Genomic DNA, 24208 nt, shown 5'->3' on the forward strand with positions numbered 1-24208 from the left:
GATTCGCGCAAGACGTACCTAAATGACGACAAGGTGACAAAAAAAATTATTACCTTCTGGTGCAGTCGGGTATGATCGGTGTTTACGGTGAATCGTGGCCTGATTCGAAGGATATTATACTAATGACTTTTTGTCACCTGACTCACTAGACGAGGTCGTGGCCCTGCTCTCAGGTTGAAATCTATAGAGCGTACTCTGACTTTGCTTAAACTTAAGCTTCGGTTAAAACGAGACAAATTTATGCCGGCGGTATAACGCTGTCTCGTTTTAACAGTGTCCTAAGTGTGAGCAAAGTCAAAGTGTGCTCTATAGCATTAGTAGTTAACATCGACAGAACGATCGTACAGAACAGCATTTACCAGGAGATACTGTTCAAAGTTAATTGTTTAATCTGTTAGTAAATCGACAGAGTATACTAAGTAAGTACAAGTTCAACAATTGTATATCACTTATTATGTACTTGGCAAGAGTCACAAATCGATAGTCTACACAATGTGGTATTGTCTTTAAACCCTTAAAAGAAATCATCATTTAGTTCCCCGATATATCCCTATTCAAATGCTAACAGCATAGTTTGACATGAGATCACTTCACTAACAAACAAACGGAAACAATGTGAAGTTGCGAGTGAAGTGTGACATCTTGACAACATGTCACACTGAGCCTGTCAGTGGCATGTCTCACTTGGACACCTGTGGTGGCGCAACCAATTGCGCTACCAACTAAATGTATACAGCTCTGGTGTCACCACTAGCCTCCAAACTGTATACATTTTGTTGGCAGCGCGACCTGGTTGCGCCCCCACTGGAATCCTAGTAGAAGAGAAGTGCTCTTAGCATTTGAATAGAATCACTTTCACATCGTAAATGCAATTATTGTAATGTATAATTTGACAGTCTTGTATAAATAGGTGTCAGATTTGACACCAACCGTTTTCATAGAGTACGATTTCGATGGTAGAGAATAAGACCCTCATTTATCTACATATAAATTGCTGTCTATTTTTTAATAAAAATTGCGAACAAACGTGCAGGCGGGTCACCGAAATTAAGTGATTACCGCCGCCCATGAACATTTGCAGTGCCAGAGGAACTGCCGATGCGTTGCCGGCCTTTCAGGAATTTGTTGGTCCGCCCCCTGAATAACCCCATGTTGTAATCTAGTGAAAATACCGCAGGAGGGAGTTATTTGATTTAAAATTAAAATTTCTTTTGTATGAACATATCACTGTCAGTAGACTGCTATGTTGTATGTTGCTAAGGCACAGTCGATCTCGTATACAACATAAAACACTAAATAGATAACACTTTGAATAGGTTTCTGTAACTTTGAAAATGTAACATTTTATATTGTATAGTTGTTGCGATTCACGAGCGCGCGTAAGCTTCACTTGTGGTTACGTCGTATACAAGCGCATTGCGTCAGTGTACGGCCTGGCCGACCAATCAGGCGCGAGCAAGCGCACCCGAACACACACATTCACTGTACTTACACCGATACTACAAGCATGCGCCACGCGCGCCCGTGACATGCAAGAACTATAATAATTAGTTAATTTGACAAAAGTAGCAAATTGTATAAACTTTCGATACTATACTACGCTTTTGAACTGAAGCGTTTTCACACATACCCGATATCATTTCCGTTATGAAATCCAAAATTGTTTATAATGAATGCATTCAAAATGAGATCTCACTCGTCATTTAACTTTATGTATCAACTGTCATGTCAAAAGTACGATTTTAGTACTTATTTTAAAGATAAACCGTACTTTTGGTATGACAGCTGATACATAGTTAAAACGGCGAACGAGTTCTCATTTTGTACGGACTATACTTGAAACATTTGACTGCAGCTGATTTTCGCCGAGCTTAAATTTTGGAATGAAAGAAGCTCAGACTTTTTGGAATGTGCAGCAAGTCTACGTTCCGTCGGTGCAAGTCCAAACCAATTGTACTCAAATTGTAAAACGGTAGTTGCACGCTCAATTTGTTACCATCCAGCCCATAGTTCCATACTCTGGAATACCATCAAACAGATTAAAAAGAAGTGGAGAATCACGGTGCTTGATGCTTAAGTGAGCGTGTAACCTCCGTGCGATATATTCCACCACAGCGAACTAAATAACTCTCTCGACGGGCGAGTTTTCATCGCGCGCGCCCGACTTGCGCCTCCCGCTCTGGCCGAGTTCCTTGCTGATCCTCAAGTTGGCCATGTTCACATAGTTGCTGCGGGAGATGCCTATCTCCCTCTTCTTCGGCAAGCCCTTCTCCTCTTTGTCCTTGTCGATCATTTTGTCCCTTTTCTCCAGCACTGGGGTCAGCGCCGCGTTGTTGGGCGCGCCGCGACCGAGCTGCGTCAGCTTCTTTTCGACCGCGCCCATGGGATTCGCCTTGAGCCTCGCCCTCGCTTCGAACTTGTCCTGGGATTTCGGCTCGAACCTCCGTTCTCTGTAGCTAAACCTCACGTCGGCAAAGTCGGACTTTTCGGAGGGCACGTGTCGCCTGAATATAGGAGTCATCGGTTTGCCCATGCTGGCGAGTTTCACGTCGCTCTTGAGTACGTTTTGGTTTAGATTCGGTTTCTTCTCGTCGTTCACGGGTCGAATTCTGTACGTGGAGCGAGTCAGGCCGGGGGAAGTCGGGCGTTGAATAAAGAATTTGCTCCTGGATTTATCCCCTTTATCGTCCGTATCTGACTTCCGCAAGGCTTCGGCGGTGTTCGGTTTGAACAGCCGACTGAGTTTGGGGGATAAAAGTTTTTTGGCGAAGAAGTTGGGTTTTTCCGGTTTGGGTTCGGGCGTTTTGGGGACGTTCTCGACGGCTTCGGGCGCGGCTGGGGAGCGGGTGTGGTAGTCGATGTTGAACCGCTTGCAGTCGACGTCGTCCGCGCCGCGCTCGGCGTCGCGGCGGAGCGTGACGTCGGCGAGGTCGTAGCTGGCGCGCTGCGCGAGCAGGTGTCCGCCGCGCCGCACCATGCCGGCGAGCTGCGCGCCGCAGTCGGCGTCGTCGTCGGAGGAGGAGTCGGAGTCGTCGCGGCGCAGCGGCGCGTCGGCGGCCTGCAGCCCGTCCACGGACTGGTTGCGCAGGAAGGCGGGCAGGTCGCGCGGCGCGGGCGAGTCGTGCACGCGCCGCGTCTTGTGGTCGGCCAGCAGGTCGTTGAGGTGCGAGTCGGGGCTGCTGCGCTTGAGCGCGGGCGGCTCCAGCCACTCCGAGATGTCGTCCACCTGGATATCATACGATTGAGACGCGGTTATTTATAGCATTTTTTGCATTCTACTTCTGCAAAATGAATTCATGTAGGTAATGTGGACCCTCACCCGCGTGATGTTGATGCCGTCGCCGTCGGCGCGCAGGATGTAGCCGGGCGCGAGCGCGTGCGTGCTCTTGGACAGGCGACGTGGCGCGGGCGTGAGCGTAACGCGGCGCGGCGCCAGGTGGCTCGCCGACACGCACTTGCCGAGCGCGCGGCCTCCCCGCGCCCGCGCTACGCCGCCCCCGCCCTCGTCCGAGCGGAGCACCGTGGTGGATTCCAACGTTGCGTTCGACTGAGACTACAACAAAAAAAAAACCTTTTCAAAATAGCCAACGAGTAGCTTTAATTAAAAGATTTAAAGGAAAGACTAAACATAGAGAACTTCACAGTTTTTTGGGAGTGACCAGAAATATGAAATCTATTTCCTTTGAAAAAGGAACTAGAAAGTTCTGAATTTTGAATTTTAAAATGATAAACCTCGGGAATGATACGCAACCCACAGTTACCTTGACGACGCCCTGCGCGGCCCAGTCTCCCCCCGCCCTGCTGTTCGTCCTGCGGATGTCGGTGCACTGGCAGCACTGCACGTCGTTGACGCAGAAGATGCCGTTGTCCGCCGCGTGCGGGCAGCACTCGGGCGTGGCGTGTCCGCGGCTGGCGGCGCCGCCGTACTGCAGGATGTCGGCCAGCAGCGTGGGCGGCAGGGGGCCGGGGCTCGACAGGTGCATCACGAGGGACTGCAGCCAAATCTCTATCACCTCGAAAGGGGGCCTGCAAGTTAGCGTAGTATGAAAAAATTACAGGTGAATAGTGAGATGTTATTTTTGGCAGTTTGTCGGCATCCTATGTAAGAGAGTACCTGGCGTCCGGGTCCAGATGGCAGGCGAGGAAGGCGAGGCGGTAGAAGGGCTCGGGGCACGAGGCGCAGAACTTGTCGAGGAAGGCGCGCTCGTTCAGGCCGAAGTCCGAGCGCCGCGGCAGGAAGTCTGGGTCCGCGGACACGCGACCGATGATCTGAATGATACCAAGTGATCATCTTTTCCTTTCCCTTAAAATCTCAACATGCTGCAGCCCGCTGACAGGCAGACAGACAGACGAACAGCGGAGGCTTAGTTATAGGGCACATTAGCAGCGTTCTGTACCTGAAGCTGAAAGATTTCAGTGAAGTAGAACTGACCTCGCACAGTATGATGCCGAAGGAGAAGACGTCCACCTTCTCGTCGTACAGCTTGCCGTTCATCATCTCGGGCGCCATCCAGTAGGGGTTGCCCACCACGGTGTACCGCTTGCGGCGCAGCGACGCGTGCGGCGGCGCGCTGCTCGCCGTGCGCTGCACGATGCGCGCCAGCCCGAAGTCCGCCACCACCACGCTCAGCTCCTGTGCCAATACTCATTTTGTTAACGGGGCATATCGAAAAATGCGGGTCTGCAATTACATATTTCTATACATGGTCTAATATTATTGTATTCTTAGGATTTTAGGTTCTTCTCGGTAAAAAAGGCATTCAGTGATAGACGCATTTGACGACGATTCACAAGTACTTGTAAATCTTTATTTGAATAAAAAATGTTTTTATTGATACATAAGTTACCTCTCCGGGTCGGATGAGGCAGTTGTGCGAGTTGAGGTCTCGGTGGATGACGTTCATGCGGTGCAGGTAGCCCACGCCCGCCGCCACGTCCCGCGCCAGCCGCACGCGCTCGCACCAGCGCAGCGCGCGCGACCCGTCCTGCACACGACACTCACTGCTATACATAAGTTACCTCTCCGGGTCGGATGAGGCAGTTGTGCGAGTTGAGGTCTCGGTGGATGACGTTCATGCGGTGCAGGTAGCCCACGCCCGCCGCCACGTCCCGCGCCAGCCGCACGCGCTCGCACCAGCGCAGCGCGCGCGACCCGTCCTGCACACGACACTCACTGCTATACATAAGTTACCTCTCCGGGTCGGATGAGGCAGTTGTGCGAGTTGAGGTCTCGGTGGATGACGTTCATGCGGTGCAGGTAGCCCACGCCCGCCGCCACGTCCCGCGCCAGCCGCACGCGCTCGCACCAGCGCAGCGCGCGCGACCCGTCCTGCACACGACACTCACTGCTATACATAAGTTACCTCTCCGGGTCGGATGAGGCAGTTGTGCGAGTTGAGGTCTCGGTGGATGACGTTCATGCGGTGCAGGTAGCCCACGCCCGCCGCCACGTCCCGCGCCAGCCGCACGCGCTCGCACCAGCGCAGCGCGCGCGACCCGTCCTGCACACGACACTCACTGCTATACAAACGATGCGCGAACAACAACAACAACTGTGTTTATTTCTGTAAAAGTCCTAACTTCTCTAATACTGTATTGAAGTGAAATAAAAACTGAGGAATCAAAACACTGATATTAGATATATTTTAGTGCAAAATTTTACTACGCCAGTGTTCTCCTTTGAAAATGTGTTCCACGGACTATCATGAATGACCAATGACCATGGTAGACAATTTGTTTTTCTCGTGAAGCGCAATAACTGCGCGAGATAGTACCTGTAGCAGCGCGTGCAACGTTCCGCCGGCGATGTACTCCGTGATGAGATGCAGGCGCCGGTCCCGGTACAGCACGCCCGCGAAGCGCAGCACGCAGCGGTGGCGCAGCGAGCGCAGCACGGCCACCTCCTTGAGGAAGTTGCGCTGCGCTTCCTCGTCCACGCGGTACAGCTGCTTCAGCACCATCTCCTCGCCCGTGGCGCGCACCGTCACCTTGTACACCTGCCCGAAGAAGCCCGTGCCCAGCAACTCGCCCTGACACCCGAACAACAATAATCGGTATTCCACACACTATTACTTATGACCAAGGTTGTCCATTACCCGTGTAAATAAAACTTATATCCAAGTTGCTAATCTTAACAAATCCCGCTATTTTCCCATTTTTTGATTGTATTAAAAACTAGCCGATGCCCGCGACTTCGCCCGCGTGGATTTAGGTTTTTCGAAATCCCGTGGGAACTCTTTGGTTTTCCGGGATAAAAAGTAGCCTATGTGCTAATCCAGGATATTATCTATCTCCATTCCGATTTTCAGCCAAATCCGTCCAGTAGTTTTTGCGTGAAGGAGTAACAAACATACACACACACACACACACACACACACACACATACAAACTTTCGCCTTTATAATATTAGTGTGATTTATAAAGTGCGAAAAAATAAAAAAAAACAGAATATATCAAAAGATTTTTATAATAACCAACATTAATGACTGGATTTATATACAGTGATAGTAGTTCAAGAGTTCAAAAGAAGGGTATATGCTATACCAGTGGTAGATGCTTTTGACGATTCGAAAGAACTTGTAAAAGTCTAATTGAATAAAAACATTTTGAATTTGAATTTGAATTATACCTGTATAAGGTCAGAAGCACGGAAGACCTTCTGTCCCGGCGCGGGCTCCGCGCGGAAAGAGCGAGCTCTGCTGAGGTCTCCCAGGACTCCGCTAGGCTCTTCTCCGTCCACACTAGAACAACGAACTAAACATTGATATAGTGTGGACACACGCAAACTGTCACGTCTAAGCTCAACAGTCCAGACTGTGCCCGAGTCTGCACTTGGCACGAAATGGAATATTCCAAACTCAGAACGCCTAAGCCGTCCGTTACAGGACATGTTCTGCATCAGCCAATTCCATTAATCATGTGTGATGAATTATTTAATGATAGTGCAGAGAATTCTAAAAAAATAAATAAAAAAAATAAAATAAAATAAAATTGCCATTTTTAGCATTTAAACATCAGTGGTCGCATAGTTGACTACCAAACTGTCCAATAAATAATAATTATTTACCGATGTTTTTCGGTCTCTGAAAAGACAAACATACGCATTACGTACTTACCTACCCCTAGTTTTAATTTCGAGGAACTTTCACCGAAAAACGAGTTTTAAAATTTTTACTATCAGAAACTACTGAAAAAAGATATGTAACCGAATTAAATAGATTCATTCATCAAAATCATACTCACACGTCCAGCAATTTGGACATACTGCTGCTTCTCTCTTTTTCACCCAAAAGAGGAGACAAAGGCACCTGCCGCCTCTTGATGACCCGCGTCTTCCCGCCGTCCTCTCCTTTCCTCTTGAACAATCTCTCCTTCCTCACGACTAGCTCCTCCGGGCTCCTCTCCTCATTGGAATGTGTATTAGGAATGTGTTTTTTCGAGTCATCTTTGAGGATTTTTCTCTCCACAGGGGACTTGGGCTCGTTTTTGAGCCTCTCGTCTTCGGATTGTGTTTGGGGGTCTGAAGTGCCTCGCTTAGCATTTATTGTATCTGGATTGTGTTCTATCGTTAACTAGAAAGTAAACGGTAATAGAATAATTATAAATATCTACAAAAACTGTCTAAATACGCAGACTGTGTTTATCAAAGATAAAAAAAATTAAAGGTAAGTTGTTTAGCACGCCTAAACGCAACGTTTTCACGCTGCATAAGTTAGCGTAGTGTCAGTACGACTCTTTGAGCACCAAACAACTCAGCACACTATACTATTAGTGTGATCATGTGACTTTATTCTGACATTGCGTTTATACGCTTGCGTTCATTGCACCACGGAACCCAGCTTAATCCAGTCAATGCTGTCGCGTGTATCCACTAATCATATGAATACCAAAGTGTTTATTACATTGTCGGTTGGTAGACCTGGAGAGTGGCATTGGTTACTTTTTGTCTCAAAAATCAAAGAGTTTCCATGAGATTTTTAAAACCCTAAATCCACGCCAATATCAGCCGGTACCTGTATGATCTCGGGCCTGGCCAGCACCCGCTCTATCTCCGCCAGCGGTCTGTTGGCGACGGGCGCGCCGTTCACTTCCAGCACCTTGTCGCCGATGTGCAACGTCAGCAGCCCGCAGCGAGAGTCGATGCTGAAACATTCCCGCTCCTCTTAGCTCGTCACACGAACATTTCAATTCATTATTTTTGTCGGCCGAGAAGCGAGCTACGATAGACGCAGAAGGTACCGGGTTGCAGACGGCTGGCGAGTGGATATACTTACTGCTCTGTTCTTTCATCCCTTCCGCTGATACCCAAAATACTATGCCATCGCGACGCAACTTGTGCCTAACTTCTCAGCCGTCAATAACATTGAATCCTACTGTAACTAGCATCGAGTATGAGTATGAAAACGCAAACAAAAAACAAAATACTTCCAAACCATTTCAAAATTGGTGATAAGAAACAAACCACATATAATATCAAACCTTCAAACATGCCATGAAAAACAACGTGAAATAATATAAGTTCACTATCGACGAAGGATGTGCAGGATTCAGCAAGTGCTCGTATGACTGGCTGACGGCCACACATACATACAAATGAAACAAAAACATTGCTCCACATGAGAAGTAAGTAGGACTGGTATGACATTTTGCATATTGCACACCCGTTCATAGAGTTTGATGGATCCAAACAATAACTCGTAGTAAAATAGATCTAAAGGTCCTCCATTTACAGTCATGCATTAAATACTACCGATTTTTATTTCGCACGATTTCCGCTTGGAGTGCTGGCTGTAGATTGGCCACTGAACTGGTTATTTTAGTTTTACGTTAAAATAAGTCAACACTTGGATTTATAACTTTACCGAGATATAAAATCTTATAGTAACCCTAGAAGACTACTTTTTTGTCATGCATGGCAATAAATTATTATTAAATGAAATAAGGATGAAGTAAGGGCATTAATACCTACTTATCGCTATCTCACTACAGTCCGACCTCTTGCTCTAATTTGTTTTTCGAAGCGCTAGTATTTGATTCAAGTAGGTATTAGGAGCGCTCGATCCATCTTTACTATACATACACAATACACATACATATACATTTATGGATTATGGCGATATGAGATTTAAATAAGGCAGGGGTAAAAATGCAAGTTAGTGCAGTAGCAAGTGTGGTGGTAGTGAGGGTTCCACACCTATGGCAGACGAGGCGAAGGCAGGCGCGCAGGGCGGCTCGCAGCAGCGCGCGCGCCACGCCGCGCACTTTGTCCGCGCAGCGCCCGCTGAGCACGCGGGAGTTACATCGAGTAGTTAGTTATGAATTGTTAGCCATTGTCTGCTACAAACTAGCACGGTATTCCCTAACCGTAGACTATAATTATTATTAATTTACTAAATATTGTACGCGACTTCGTCCGCGTAGATTTTGGTTATTAAAAATCCTGTGGAAACTCTTTGATTTTTCAGTGTAAAAAACAGTTTATCTGCAAGATACAAGCTTTTTTATTATAACAAGACAGACTTGCGCTTGCACGCAGTGTAGACAATTAAGTACGGAAACCGGCCCAGATAAGAAGAAAGAAGGCTTGCGCTTGAAGACATGCCTTAAGGAAAGCCATCATGAGGTCTAAATTGGAGCTCGCTTTTCTAGATATTTGAACCAAATTTCGTCAAAATCCGACAGACTTTCGCATTAATAATAATGTTAGTATGGATATTATATTAATTATTAATTTTAATCTTAACGTAGTAATAAGCTGCACTTCTATAATATGAAAGTATCATGTAAATTCATGCAGATAATAAGGTTAATAGTTAAAATTAAGTATTTGTTTAGCATTAGCGAAAAATTATGTAATGTTATCTAATATTATAAAGAGGTAAAGTTTGTAAGTTTGTTTGTAGGGGGTTAACTCTGAAACTACTGAACCGATTTTGAAAATTTTTTCACCAGTAGAAAGCAATTTTATACCTGAGTAACAGGCTACCTATATTTCAAAATAGAGATCCCTATGAAAATTGTAATAAGGTGCCCGTGCGAAGTCGGGGAGGGTCACTATACATTTACTGCAATAAAATGATACACTTTTTCGATGCAATAGTAAAATCAATGAATTAAGAACTATATTGAGGATATTGTTGCGTTTTACTAACACTAACAAGCGAAACCTTGAGGAATGATATCTGGTAACTGGTGATCTAAAATGTTATACATTCAATGTTATATAGAATTCTAACTATCTATCTTTAAATATTAAGTATATCTTTAAATATTAAGTACGCACGTGTTTTAAATTTTAATTTAATTTAATTATTATAAGTGGTTATATTATATTGTGCTGTACACTGTATTATGGGAAGACACTGCCTCCTGAAACACAGTTTTCACTTCATCAGGAGGCAGGGCCTCACACCAAAGTCTGTAAATAATGTTCTGCTAAGATAATAAAGATTTATTTATTTATATGCTCTATGAATATGCAGTCAACTTACTGGTGCACGAGCAGCGCGCCGCAGTGCGCGGGTGCGAGGCGCAGCGCGTGCGCGGGCGCGCGCAGCACGCGGATGGCGTGCGCGTCGCGCTGCGTGCGCCCCACGCCGCCACTCTCATAGCACGCACCGCTGTGGAGCAAATATACTTTTTTAACACACCCCACGTGGATGGGCATCAAACGAGTCTACGGGAGCCGCTGGATGGCGACGGTGCCAGTTTGTGACGTGTGGAGGTTCCTACAAGAGACCTATGTCCAGCTGTGGACGTCTATCGGCTGATAATGATGGTAAGGCTTACCAGTACAACTGCGCGCGGTCCAGCAGCGCGTAGGGCTCCGTGTCCTCGAGGTGCGCGCCGCACGCCGTGCACGCGAAGCACTCGGGATGGAAGCGGTGCTCGCCCGCCGCCATCACCGGGCCCGTTATCACCTGCGAACACTACCTCTTGTAGCCACGTCCCACACCACACCTCTCCTTGTACAATAGTAGTACAGGATACAGAATTTTTCATCATCGTGGCCAACCCAACGCCGGCTCACAATTGAGCACAAGTCTCCTCTGAGAATGAGAAGAGTTTAGGCCATAGTCCGCATAGTATGCAGAGTTCCTCACGACGTTTTTTTCCTTCACCGTTAAAATAACTTTGAAAACTTAGAATTGCGTACCCGGACCTCTGACCTTTCGAATAGAATGGCGACGTCTTAAATAAACAATCACCGTTTTTCACGCAAAGCATGGTTTCCAGAAAAAAATCGGAACTGATCTATCTGTAAGTATGAATGTAATCAAGTTCTGAACTATTCACAATATTATGATGATGCTAGGCTAGAGAAAAATCCACTACATGGGGGAAAAGGAAAGGGAAAGCCCTGTGACATCAGATCAGAACCCACCTGTCGACACTGCTGGCAGTTCTCGCCGAAGCGCGCCCAGTAGTCCGCCTGGCAGAACAGCATGCCATCCTTCTCGAAGTACCACGTCGTCAGCTGCGCGTCGCAATCCGAACACCTGGTAACATCATTTTGTACCTATACTTCTTGCAATTACGAGCGCAAGTGAACTTTACTTGGACGTCGTATACAATAGCATGTCGCATAAGTGTGCGTGCCTGGCGGACCAATCAGTCGCTCGCGAGCGCGCGCTACGCACACATTCACAGAAGTCGCGGTCGCCAGCTAGTGAGGGTACGTTAGGTACTATTTGTCTGCTTTACCCATGTTTCACCAATGAATGAGTGAAGCTATTATTCAATTAATTGTCAAACACATGTTCACGAAAACACATGTTCACACTCATCTCATTTCATGTGGTTTTCCCCTTACTTTTTCTTTAGGTAGTGATATATTGCCACGTTCGAGGAAAAACGCGCATGACGTCATTCCACAGCGCCAGACATTCGCGTGACGCGTCCATACATGTAGGAATAGGTACCTACTTATACTACACAGTTGTTCTTAACATCATTTTGCATTTCTGTATGAAGCGCTGAAAATAGTAAGGACAGCCAAGTACAGCAATGCACATGAAACGTCGCTCCCTCCTGATGAATGCAACTTATCAACATACAGCCTAAGGGTGATCTCCATGGTCGCTCCGAGTCTAACGTGATGCGTGATGTGACGCGAAAAACAACGCTAATTTTTTGCAAATTAATTAACATATTTTAACAAACTAAAGACATTTGGAAATATTATTAAGTAAAGTTTGCTATGAAGCCAATAGTTTTATGGCAAAGCGTAAACTGGACCCGTCTCATGCCCCTTAAGAAAATAATTTCAGCCATTTCACCCGAACGAACCCGGCGCGATTTAGCTAGTCCGGATATAAAAAAATCCTCGCTTATTTGGGATGTCCGTTCCAAAAGTTCTGTACATAAAACTCAATAAGATGCGTAATGGAGGCTCAGTCCATTGTCCCCATAAGTTGCGTAAGCCTAGACTTTGCGGGAGGAAAGGATTTAGGTCGGAAAAGGTCGATGACCTGAGAACATCCTAATAGTATGTATTCCATGGAAATAAGTATGCAATAAAAATAAGGGAACAAGGATATATTTTGTCTTCCTTCTTGTAATGCTAGTCGCACATTAGGTACAGCTGATGTTGCGGCTACATTAAGAGGAGTCTCTCCGTCACTCGCTTCATACAAACGTAGTTCGTCTCTCATTAGAATACTAACCAATCATACTCAATGGAATTTTGTAGAAACGTTCTGGGAACTAATATCTATGCCTGTGGTTTTCCAGATTTCCGTTAAAATATTCGGTTTCAAAGTTACGCGGTCTTAAAAATTCACATATAAATCTTTGAGCCCCTGCTTTAAAACTACATATTTTTAGAAAAATCTAAAATACCACAGGCACTGATATTAGTTTCTAGAATATGTCCGAGCCCTCTCTACGGAGAGAGCCCTGTTAAGATTAACGGCAATGCCCAACAACGCCATAATTATCGCGATAATCAACGCATTTAAACTGAGTGGCCACACTTGAACGTCTAATGCCAAACGGCATTGTGCCGTCGTACGGTTATCGTGACTACATCTACTTTTCAAATTCAAAATATTTTTATTCAATTAGACTTTTACAAGTTCTTTCGGGTTTAACAGGAAACACCGTTGAACATCGTGTTGGTGGCTGTGGCTGGGACATGAGAGAACGAGTCGAAGTTTTCTCGAAAGCTGTTGAAGCTGTTATAAAATTCTAACATCATCATCATCATCATCATTTAATTTCTGGCTCACTTCAGACTACTGCGCACGTCTTCTCTCAGAATTCCTTCAGCATTCTGTACATTTCAATAGGCATCGTAATTTGCGAAAATTTCTATTACAATGTATAGCTCATTTTTAGGGATTCGTACCTTAAAAGGAAAAACAGAACCCTTATAGAATCACTTTGTTGTCTGTCTATCTGGCTGTCTGTCTGTCGTGTCTGTCAAGAAAACCCATAAGGTACTTTCAGTTGACCTAGAATCATGAAATTTGGCAGATAGGTAAATCTTATAGCACAAGTAAAGAAAAAAATCCGAAAACCGTGGATTTGTGATTACAGCACAAAAAAAATTAATATTGTCAGAGGTAGCCAGTGTGGTGAGCCGTGCTCAGTAGTGAGTCAGCGATGGGTCAATGATGATGATGCCTAAGGAAGCATCAGATGAGAGCACAGTCAAGGCCTAACTTGTGCTGGATACTCAAGTGTTACCTGAAGCAGTCCTTGTGCCAGTCTTGGGCAAGTGCAGACACATAGTCCTCATCACCAATGTCATTCAGGCAACTCGCACAACTCACACTTTCTGCAAACAGAACATTTCACAGTGACATTTGAACATGTCACATATGGCAGCAGAGGTATTTGATTCATGCTCCGCTATGAGTAAGACAGAAGATAAGAAGGCACGAGAGTAGAAGAGATAGTACTCTACAAACTGACCCGAGCATCCGAGCATTTAGTTTTAAGCCTTCAATTTGGATATGTTTTTAACTTATCTACTTATTATAAATGTAAAGTAAGTATAAAAATTCAAGAAGACCAAATAATTTTAAATGATTGTTGTTGTACTTATCAACCAACAAAACAGATTATTATAATAAAATCATATTAAACGAAAAAAAGATGAACTAAGATGACCAAAGTCATAATAAACTAATACAATTAAGTCATTAAGCTACCCATAAACTCCAAGTGAGGCTGCTAGTGCACTTTATATCGTGCGTAATAATCTAATAGGAATTTATAGCTATTGTAATTATGCGGAAGTATAGATTTTTAATCCATCAAAGTTTAAGCGTTTTTAAGTGTTTAATTAATTATAGGTGACATTAAACTATTTTATGAAATATATTCTTGATTCTTTACATGCACTCGAGAAAGATAAACCCGACAAACAAAAGATATTTAATAAAAAAACAAGTTTCGCCCACTCATAATAACTCAATGACAAAAACACACTAAAATTACTACGTATATGTGAAACACGCCGAGTAAAAGCGGGCATTAATGAAGAATGCTTACCTCTTGGATTCTGGCTCTCCATTTCATTGCAAAAATGCACTTTTATCAGGAAAATAATACAAAAATCGTGGAATGTTTAAGAAATGAGTCTACCATAATTCCCAAGTTCACATTGACTTGACATTTGAATTTTGATTTGACAATGACATCACTTAGTAATGTCATAAAATATGACTAATGAACACAGATAAAAAAATCATAGATTATAGTACAGACTTTTTGTTTTATCTTTGATCTCAAAACTATACTAACAGTTATTGTTATTGCTATCTAAATCTAGCCTTTATTAGTTGAAGACCGAGACTTCGCCACGCAAGTTTAGTTTTTTAAATATCCTGGGAACTTTGATTTTCCGGGATACAAAGCAGCCGATGCCCTTTTATAAACTATCTCTGTAGGTATTTCATAAAAATCGGATAGGTAGACCGTTACGTTACAAGCTAGTAGACAAAAAGACACTCTTTCGCATTAATTATTGTAATACGAGTATGAATTATTAGGTTTCTATGCGGGGTTAGGAATTTTGGATCTATGAATATTCTTTATTTCAAATGATAAAGAGGTCCAGAATTATAGGCTTTTAGAAAAAATGTGTTTTATATAAAATACTGTTTATTCTTTTAAACTTTGTTACAGCCATGAATCATGATTCATGATACAATTTATTACAGGTACTAGTTAGGTTATTGTAGGTATATCGGTACCTGCATGTAGGTATTATTCTACAAGCACTTCCTTATTATTATTATTCCTTCCACGTTTAGTCAGTCTGACCACGACTCCAACTTTCACTTCTAGCCTCTTGAGCAGTTCTGAGAGCTCCGGGTCATCTTCGTCATCATCACCCTCCGGAGTTGGGGTAGTGGTAGGTGGAGTAGGAGTAGTAGAGACAGTAATATTAGGGGTAGTGAAAGTGGAATTAGGGGTAATTGTATAATATGGTGTAGTCATAGTAGAAATAGTTACGTTAGGGAAAGTGGAATTAGAGGTTGTCAAAGTTGGAACAGTTACTGTAGAGAAAGTTATATTGGGGGTTGTTAGAGTAGGTACAGTTACTGTGGGAACAGTTGTATTAGGGGTGGTTATAGTAGGAACAGTCACTGTAGAGAATGTCATATTGGAAGTTGTTAAAGTAGGGACAGTTACTGTGGGAATAGTTGTATTAGGGGTGGTTATAGTAGGAACAGTTACTGTAGAAAAAGTTATATTAGGGGTTGTCATAGTAGGGACAGTTACTGTGGGAACAGTTATATTAGGGGTGGTTATAGTAGGAACGGTTACTGTAGAAAAAGTTATATTAGGGGTTGTCATAGTAGGGATAGTTACTGTGGGAACAGTTATATTAGGGGTTGTTATAGTAGGCACAGTTACTGTGGGAACAGTTATATTAGGAGTGGTTACAGTGGGAACGGTTACTGTAGGAACGGTTATATTAGGGGTGGTTACTGTAGGGATAGTTACGGTAGGGAAAGTTACTGTGGTCGGGGCAACTGTAGTTGTAGAAGTTGTAGTGTCCTCTTCTAAGTTTTCAAAATCAATTTCAGTAACTTCCTTGTACCAGCTGTGGAAGGGTCCGGGACGGGCGAAACCTGCAAATTGCAAAACATATAATAATCTATATCTATTATCATAAGTATAAAAGAATAAACTGATTAATTTTCTGAAATTCCCAGCAGCTTATCTAATCTTATGAATAAAATAATAATAAAAAGAAAAGATTATTACCGGAGGGCAGGCCGGAGTGGCAGCCGAAGGGGTCGCCGGCCACGAAGGAGCTCACTCCGACGAGGATCGGCACTCCTCGTGCGTCCACGTGCACCAGCGGACCACCGCTGTCACCCTGCACAAAACAGATACACGCATAACGTTAGCCGCTAACTGTGGACCTCATTAGAAAGCTCAAGCTTGAAGTTTCTCTACGTGATTAAATCAGAAATGAGGAGATCCGTAGGAGAATCGGATCAGAGTAACCAACCCAAACGGGTTGCGAAGCTGAAGTGCCAATGGGCAGGGCACATAGTGCAAGTAAGGCTCGCGCTTTTTTTCGACATTTTGCACATTAAATCAAAAATTAACATGCAGAAAAATAAATAAAAATCTGTTTTAGAATGTACATTGTACAGGTATTAAGTCCTTTCGTATGATACCCCACTTGGTATAGTTATCTGACTTTGAAAATTAAAACACATTTTAATAGTTTTTTGTGATGTAACCACAAATTCACGGTTCTCGGATTTTTTCCTTTACTTGTGCTATAAGACCTACCTACCTGCCAGATTTCATGATTCTAGGTGAACGGTAACTAAGTAACCTATAGGTTTTCTTGACAGACACGATAGACGGACAGACAGACAGACAACAAAGTGATCCTATGAGGGTTCTTTTGAGGTACGAAACCTTCAATTCAATTCAATTCAATTCAATAATCTTTATTGCGAATTTGGGTTAGTTTACAGATCTTAAAACTATTATTGTTAGGTGCTCCAAATTCTACCTTTCGGTATGCAATAATACAATAACATAGTCATGAATACAATCTTGACATACCATTATAAATATATAATATTCTAATTATTATTACTTATTACAAATTCATTCAACATTAATAGATTCAAAATTATTTTTAATATGTACCTACTCTAATCAACTTTAATTCTATATACAGTATATATTATTTTGATGTCAATATTTTTAGTGTAATAGGAATTATTATTTTACAAATCAATTATAGTTATAATTAAATAGTCTAATCTAATGTGCCAACATTTCATTTATCGAGTAAAAACATTTATCTATTAGCCATGTAAAAAGATTCTTTTTAAATTGTTGGAGGGGTAATATTAAAAAACGATAAGTGTTGGAGTCTCAAGGTACCTCGCACCGGAACGCGCAGCGTTTGAAGATCCCTAGTACTTAGTTGGACAAACGAATCGCAAGGGGCCGCTGGTCTCAAGCGGCGCAAGAGCGTGGTGTGTGGAAGTCTCTACAAGACACCTCTATGTCCAGCAGTTGATAACAATGATGATAACATTGGCTTGTGTATACCCACCTGGCACACAGATTGAGAAGTGACGTTATAGTATCGTGCGCATAAAGTGTTGGCAGTGATGATGCTCGAGCCGAACAATTGTGCGCACGTCGGGTTGGACACCGCGCGCAGGTACGTCCAGCGCAAAACCTCCGTCGTTGCCCCTGACAAACAAAATGATAAAATCATTGTAGGAGCCCTAGGCCCTATGTGTTCTCATGACAAGTCAAAATATCTTATTCTAAATTGGTAGACACTCATGTACATTTTTTGAATGCAAATATTGAATTTAAAAAGTAAATAGTAGTGAGATGATATAACCTTTCACATCAAGTCAATTCCTCACCTCCGACATGGAGTTTTCAGAAAACACTCCTAACCTTATGATTAAATGGCTAGGAGAAGTATTATGCGTTCTTATTCTAGGATATGCCCCAGAAGCCATTGTTACTGCGTCAATCATGACTTGTCCACTGCCAATTCAGCTTTGTAATTATTTAGCTTATGGTGGTTAGTTTCATTCTTCTATGGTTTTGGTATTCTTGTTGTGAATTTTATCTAGAAATTTGGCCAAGTAGCATAGTTACTGGAAAAATTTGTATACGACGCCAACCGCCAACAACTACCTAATGTCTATGTTTTTGTTTCACTTGCCATTTGGCTAGGATGTATTATATGACTTTTGAAAGCATTTGTCTCTTTTTCTCTATCCCTTTTTCCGTCGTTATCCTCGCTATCTTGTATCCCTTCCACAAAACACTTGCACGAAATAAGACGCACGCCTTTATTTCAATTTTCAACACTACAATACTTTCAAATGACTACTAATATTTCAGACGAAGCGCATTTACCGTTGGTCCAAGTCCGGCCGAAACCACTCGCGTAGACAACCAGGTCCTCATAGTTCCTGTGAGCATCTGCTGAGGATTGGATGCGAATGGGTTGAAGATTTCCTGAAACACAATTTTGTAAGATCATTAAGATATCCATCTTTTACGGGCGCCTCAATATCGTTCAAAAAAGTGAAAAATGGGCTTTAGGAATTGCGGTTGAACATTGATTCTCATATGCACTGAAGTGTGATAATAGCACTACATTTATTGGCAATGCTAAGGAATTACTGTAGAGAGGTTTTGTACAGACGTATTTATAATTCGGCGTGGAGACAACATTCTACAGCAATACAGAGGGTGAGAGAGCGAGAAGCCGTAGACCACCTACGTGGTAGTCGACGCCATGGCTCCATGAGAGTCCCACTCTTTTAAGATCTGCTTCAACAAGATGATATGGACTGCTGTACTACAGCCTTGTTGGCAGCCTGAATTTAGCACGTAGAAGATAGAAGTAAAATGTTCCTGGATACTTGTAAGAGGACATACTGCTATAGTCCAGCTTCGTCGGCAGTTTGACCAGCGCGATGTCGTCGGGCTGCACCACGCCCGGCCGGCTGGAGTCGTAGGTGGGGTAGTTGTAGTACAGCGTCGACTCCACGATGAACTCGGGCCGAGTCAGCGAGGTCACTCCCGCGCGGACCACTATCGTGATTCGCCTGCAGAACACCGGAACTATTCTGAGTTGCACTTTTTTGCCGAGTAACAAGAGCCGCTTTTTATTTAAAGTAGGTATTCCATGCGCGGGAAACGAAAGGTTGACTGACTAACGACCAGTCCCGCATTATCATACGCTAACTACTACAAGCGAGGCGAGCATACTAACAAATAAATCGATAAGCCAGGTAAGGTCAGATCTTGTGACCTGAAACGGAGAGTAGGTACTAGGGCTGCAGAGCTTACGTGGCGGTGCAGTGCGCCGACGTGATGACCCACTCGCGCGCCACGACGCTGCCGCCGCAGCTGCTCACGGAGCCGAGGAGCGTGATCATGCGCAGCGACACCTGGTGCGGGTGCTGGCCGGGGCGCGCCTCCCAGCCCGACACGATGCGGCCTTGCCACGCCTCTGCGAAAAAACTTCACGTTATCTACCATTTCTTCGAATCGCCAATTTTTTTAAGGAGGTAAGGAATTCCTATTGTGCAAATTCATGATTAGTATATACCTAGTAGGTAGTAGAAGTTTTGTGGTAGCCGGTAGGCTATGAAAGTAAACAGATTGCCTGAGAAGTATGAAAGGCTTGTAAAGCGATGTAAAGACAAGTGAGCAAAAGGGTCCGGTCAGAAGCTGGCGTTACGGAGGAGTTGAACGTGGAAGTAGGCTTGCATCAGGGATGAGAAAGGAAGAAGGAGAAGCAAATTCACGATTAGCGTACATTTAATAATTTTAGGTAACTTATGGGTAGGTAGGTACCTACTACTAGTCTGTAGCTATATGTTATTTTTATCCAACTTTACCTACCAACTGATAACTATTTAAAGCATGTTCTAGGCTTTACAATTGTGCACATACCTGGGTTATAAATATTTTCTGCAAAATCCACAGGGTAATAATAATCACTCCCTGCCACCTGCAACAAAAAAGGAAACATTTCACATTTTAGCAGTTAAAATCAATATTCACTCAAAGTGAAAAGTAGATTAATAATTGTACCCAAACAAAATCGTGACTCGTGATTCGACTGATGGATTTCATCTCTTTGGTTCAATTAGGTATCATTATCATGTCAGTGATAATAACTGGGACTGCCGCGGCCGGGATACTTCATTACTTGCTCTTCGAGGCATGGAAGAGTGTAAAAGGCCAAATAAGATCTGCAAAATCATCACCCAGCGAGCTGCTGTAACGAGACCGTGATAGCCTAGTGACAGTGAGTAAGACGTCCACCTCCTATTCGGGAGGTCACGGGTCCGATGCCGGGCACGCACCTCTAACTGACGATGAAGGAAAACATCGTGAGGAAACCTGCTTGCTTGAGAGTTCTCCATAATATTCTCAAAGGTGGGTGACGTCTGCCAATGTATACCTACTTGGCTAGCGTGGTAAACTGTTCTTACCCGTGCTCCGAAGTGAGGCGGCAATGGGTTGATAATGATGATGATAAACTAGGCAACATGTTCCTCCATAGAACTTTTCAGCCAAAGTTAGTTATGTTGCAAGCAAGAAAAGTTACAAGTTCCACACTTACCACCTGGCTCATCGCCACCGCGAGCACACAGAGCCCTACACTCCTCAACATGGTTCCTCACACTGCCACACGAACTGCCGTCCGCAATAAAGACACCTTCCGATAAGTTGAATCTCGTCGACTCCCGCTATCCGCCTCCGATCGCGGTAATTACAACTGTATCGGGCAGATTTTGATAAGGTTCTAATGAACTGAGTTAATCCTCCATATTGTTATTACTCCACGTCCATGCTACCGATTTTGATTTATAGATGTCAATCTAAAGGTGTAGGTAATTAGCAGGGACGGATCATGTAGCGCCCGAGTGAAATCAGTGCCCTGGACATATGCTCAGGCGCCATCGAAATGGGGAATAGTTAGGATATTTTTCAATGTACCAAATTACAACCAATATACTTACTTTGGATAGTAGATATATTTTAATACAAAAAGTATTCAAAGGAAATGTAGGTACATACCACCAGGCATGGGCATTTTCAGAATCTATAAATTATGAGTAATATCTAGGTATACTTAGGTAAGTATACTTATTTCATACAAAACGCAATTCATATGTCTTTAGTTAAGTCCGCCATGTAAGATTCATGATGACGTTATTATGATACGCCGAAACCAACTCTTTTTTCATTTATTTCTTAAAATGCAATCTACGGTTTGAGAGTTATGAGGTCATACGTACCTACGTACGTACATACACGTCGTGCTAAAATAAAATCAAAAGCATTCCGTAGCCGGGTTCTAATATACGAGAATACGTATCTGGGAATCGTATCGGACAACAATATCAACGATAAAATTATAGTTTTATGTGTAAAAATATTGTCAGATTTGTGTAGATTGGGAAGAATCAATAAAATGTTGGAATTTACCCACGGTAAGCCGTGATTACCATCTCAAGCTGATAAACGATGGGTGATATGCATCGGTAGCTAATTCGCTGTTGGAACATTAACGGACAGGTGTACAAAATGGCGGACAGCGACACCTCAATTTAAAAATTTATTTGATGAAGAACGGCATAGCATTGCTACGTGGCATGAACGCGGAATATTTTGTTCATGAACATTCATGGTACATCCTTATAGGCCTTAAATGTGGTTAGTGCATTGTTGTCGATCACTAGATCACTAGGCACGTCTACCCACTCTGCAGGGGCAGTCGAATTGCATTGTGGTCGCGTATTTTAATGTTGAAATCTATAGACCGCAATTTGACTTCACTTAGACTTAAGTTTCAGTTAAAACGAGACAGATCAACGCCAGTGGTATAACGCTGTCTCGTTTTAACAGTGTCTTAAGTCTGAGCAAAGTGTAAGTGCGCTCTATACATCTCAGCCTAAAACATTTTAGAAAAGACACGTCGCTTCGTCCTCGCAATGTGTCTTGGGCATAGAGAGGGTACTGATTAGGAACAAAAAAAAGCACATGATTACAGCACTTTCATAATATATTAACGAACCACCAGTTCCAGTATTCATTGTACAAGTTTCAAACGACAATCATTTGAAAACGAAGACAACAATTTATATACAAAATAAACCCAGAGAGATGTCAAATTACTGAAGAAACCAACTTAAAAAGTACCGCCACCTTATGTCGGCATCTTCGTCCAGTGAAGGACATGGTCACCAAAGACGTAAATGTTTGGATTATATAATGGGGATGATCAGAACTTAGAACCCAAAATTAAAAGAGTCAGCTTTAGATAGGGTGCCAAGGTACGGAACCCTCAGTGCGCGACTCCGATTTGCACTTGACCGGTTACTTTAGAGAAATTGCACTCTAGTAATCTGACACCTCTCTGAACAAAACAATATTAATAATAAGCTTTCAATAAATTATCCTAATGTAAGCTCGTTCAATCATGATACAGTAACATGGTATGTATAGTCTATTGCATGTTAAGTGATTATTTTTAACACCTGTTAATTTAACATAATTTTGGCATTACTCCAGGAAGTAAATAGCACAGAGGAAGAAACCCAATTTTTTACACAATTAAATAATATTTATAACAGATTTTAGGCCTAAATATTGTACATAATATTTGTATGTGATATTTTTCTAAACTATATTAAACATTTTGTACAAATATGCTTGTCTATCTTAAATAAAAAATATATTAAAAATAATAAACTAACTCAATCGTATGTAAGTTGGAGGTATAAATTGAAACCTATGGAAGATTAGGCCAAGTATTTTTTAACTATGCATTTATAAAGTCATAAGTAATCCTTTAATAAAAAATATCCAGCAAAAACATTATTGTTTTCAGCTAAAAATGTATGTATAAGTAGATAATACAAAAAATACTGGAAATATTGAAAATTGAAAAAATGCAAAGTATGGAAGATTAGGCCAACTATTTTTTTACTATGCGATTATAAAAGTCGTAAGTAATCTTTCAATAAAAATAGTCAGCAAAAACATTATTATTTTTCAATTCAAAAATGTATAAGTAACACAAAAATATTGGAGTTTACGCAGATCTATTATGCAGTTGCGAGCAATATAACCGAATCACATCCGAAGCGTACGAGCTTTGAATGAAAATAAGCTCTATAGACTGCACTTTGACTTTGCTCACACTTAAGATACTGTTGAAACGAGACAGCGTTATATCGCTGGCATAAATCTGTCTCGTTTTAACTAATACTTAAGTCTGAGCAGAGTCTATGTACACCCTACAGATTTCAGCCTGAAAGTAGCTTAGATAAAACGCGTATAGTAACGGACTTCAAAGAACCATTTGAAGTTGGATTAACATTTCCCAGTTATAAATAATTTCAAATTACACTCAAAAATCTCACATTTTAAGTAATTTAAGAATTTTAAGCTAATCTTTGGACCTAGCACCGAACTTTGACGGGTAAATGATTAGCGCAATCACTTCTGATTGGCTGACTCTCTCATACTATTGGCTAAAAGCACAGTTGCAGCAAGAATACCATCAATTCGGCCAATCACAACAATTGAGATTTTAGCAATATAATCACAGCTTTCTTTGAAGGGGGCAGTTGCAGCAAACTCAGTCAATACAAACAATTGCAATCGCATTGCGATAGTCACAATTCGGTGCTAGAGCGAACATTTTCAGCAAATTGACGAAAACTACGTATTTTACGTATCGTAACATTTATCACATACATATTGTACGAACACAACATTCATACTATAATTATAGGGTTACAATGAGTTTACATAAACGTGCAGACAGACTACTGTGTTGTTATGTTACACGACAAAGCAGTTTGTGTGCATCTTTACACAGACGCTATGCAAAACTCATAGCAACCTTACTGAACAATTAATTTAAACCTACACATTTAAATAACTTTTAGTTTTATTTAAGCTAACAATAGTATCGGACTTAGCCCTCTTCAGACGGGCAGACCGTCATATTGTGTGATATACTACTTACAGATACTCGTACATGTGTAGAAAATGAATTGTTTGCCATCATAGGCGCTTTTGCAACTCGTTGCACTGCGACAAAGGTAAAGGCTTGGTCGTACAACACGCGAAACGGGAACGTGTACAACGCGGCTCTGACCGCGAGGCTGCACTGACGAAACATTTACATAAATACATGTCGAAAACTGTT

At 42.6% G+C, this 24208-nt stretch overlaps 2 protein-coding genes and 1 long non-coding RNA gene across 4 annotated transcripts; 1 reads left to right on the plus strand and 2 right to left on the minus strand.

Annotated features, from left to right (window-relative positions):
* Positions 1-1001: 1001 nt before the first annotated feature.
* Positions 1002-16617, plus strand: LOC123871146. The gene is made up of 3 exons (XR_006797223.1): positions 1002-1128; positions 7424-7429; positions 16607-16617. It is a non-coding gene; the product is annotated as an uncharacterized LOC123871146 (long non-coding RNA).
* On the minus strand, positions 1124-14613 carry LOC123871138 (LIM domain kinase 1). Of its 2 annotated transcripts, XM_045914749.1 has the most exons (16): positions 14500-14613; positions 13690-13780; positions 11384-11498; positions 10789-10919; positions 10491-10619; positions 9194-9280; positions 8013-8142; positions 7243-7571; positions 6629-6740; positions 5775-6029; positions 5364-5501; positions 4433-4633; positions 4115-4269; positions 3762-4026; positions 3320-3553; positions 1124-3226 (listed from the first exon to the last, which is right to left on the minus strand). In XM_045914749.1, the coding sequence occupies exons 1-16, from the start codon at positions 14519-14521 to the stop codon at positions 2120-2122; spliced, it is 3501 nt and encodes a 1166-aa protein (XP_045770705.1). In that variant the 5' UTR covers positions 14522-14613; the 3' UTR covers positions 1124-2119. The 2 variants fall into 2 exon arrangements, with proteins under 2 accessions (XP_045770705.1, XP_045770706.1); XM_045914750.1 differs by lacking the exon at positions 9194-9280.
* On the minus strand, positions 15131-20264 carry LOC123871142 (transmembrane protease serine 9-like). Its single transcript, XM_045914754.1, has 8 exons — positions 19930-20264; positions 19321-19483; positions 18907-19076; positions 18379-18480; positions 17549-17691; positions 16225-16339; positions 15651-16088; positions 15131-15545 (listed from the first exon to the last, which is right to left on the minus strand). The coding sequence occupies exons 1-8, from the start codon at positions 20006-20008 to the stop codon at positions 15217-15219; spliced, it is 1539 nt and encodes a 512-aa protein (XP_045770710.1). The 5' UTR covers positions 20009-20264; the 3' UTR covers positions 15131-15216.
* Between the last annotated feature and the right edge of the window lie 3944 nt (positions 20265-24208).

The sequence above is a fragment of the Maniola jurtina genome, chromosome 13 (assembly GCF_905333055.1).
Source record: "Maniola jurtina chromosome 13, ilManJurt1.1, whole genome shotgun sequence".
Taxonomy (NCBI): domain Eukaryota; kingdom Metazoa; phylum Arthropoda; class Insecta; order Lepidoptera; family Nymphalidae; genus Maniola; species Maniola jurtina.

What these genes read in the sequence shown, in the direction of transcription:
- LOC123871138 (XM_045914749.1), bottom strand. Translation starts at nt 14,521, where the DNA reads ATGGAGAGCCAGAATCCAAGAG. An exon ending in TGGCACAAGGACTGCTTCAG is followed by an intron (nt 11,499 to 13,689) that starts GTAACACTTGAG and finishes TGATGTTACCAG; the next exon opens with GTGTTCGGATTGCGACGCGC. An exon ending in GCCTCATCCGACCCGGAGAG is followed by an intron (nt 4,634 to 5,363) that starts GTAACTTATGTA and finishes GTATTGGCACAG; the next exon opens with GAGCTGAGCGTGGTGGTGGC.
- LOC123871142 (XM_045914754.1), bottom strand. Translation starts at nt 20,008, where the DNA reads ATGTTTCCTTTTTTGTTGCAGGTGGCAGGGAGTGATTATTATTACCCT. An exon ending in AGAAAATATTTATAACCCAG is followed by an intron (nt 19,484 to 19,929) that starts GTATGTGCACAA and finishes GTTTTTTCGCAG; the next exon opens with AGGCGTGGCAAGGCCGCATC. An exon ending in CGGCCGGACTTGGACCAACG is followed by an intron (nt 17,692 to 18,378) that starts GTAAATGCGCTT and finishes TTTGTTTGTCAG; the next exon opens with GGGCAACGACGGAGGTTTTG.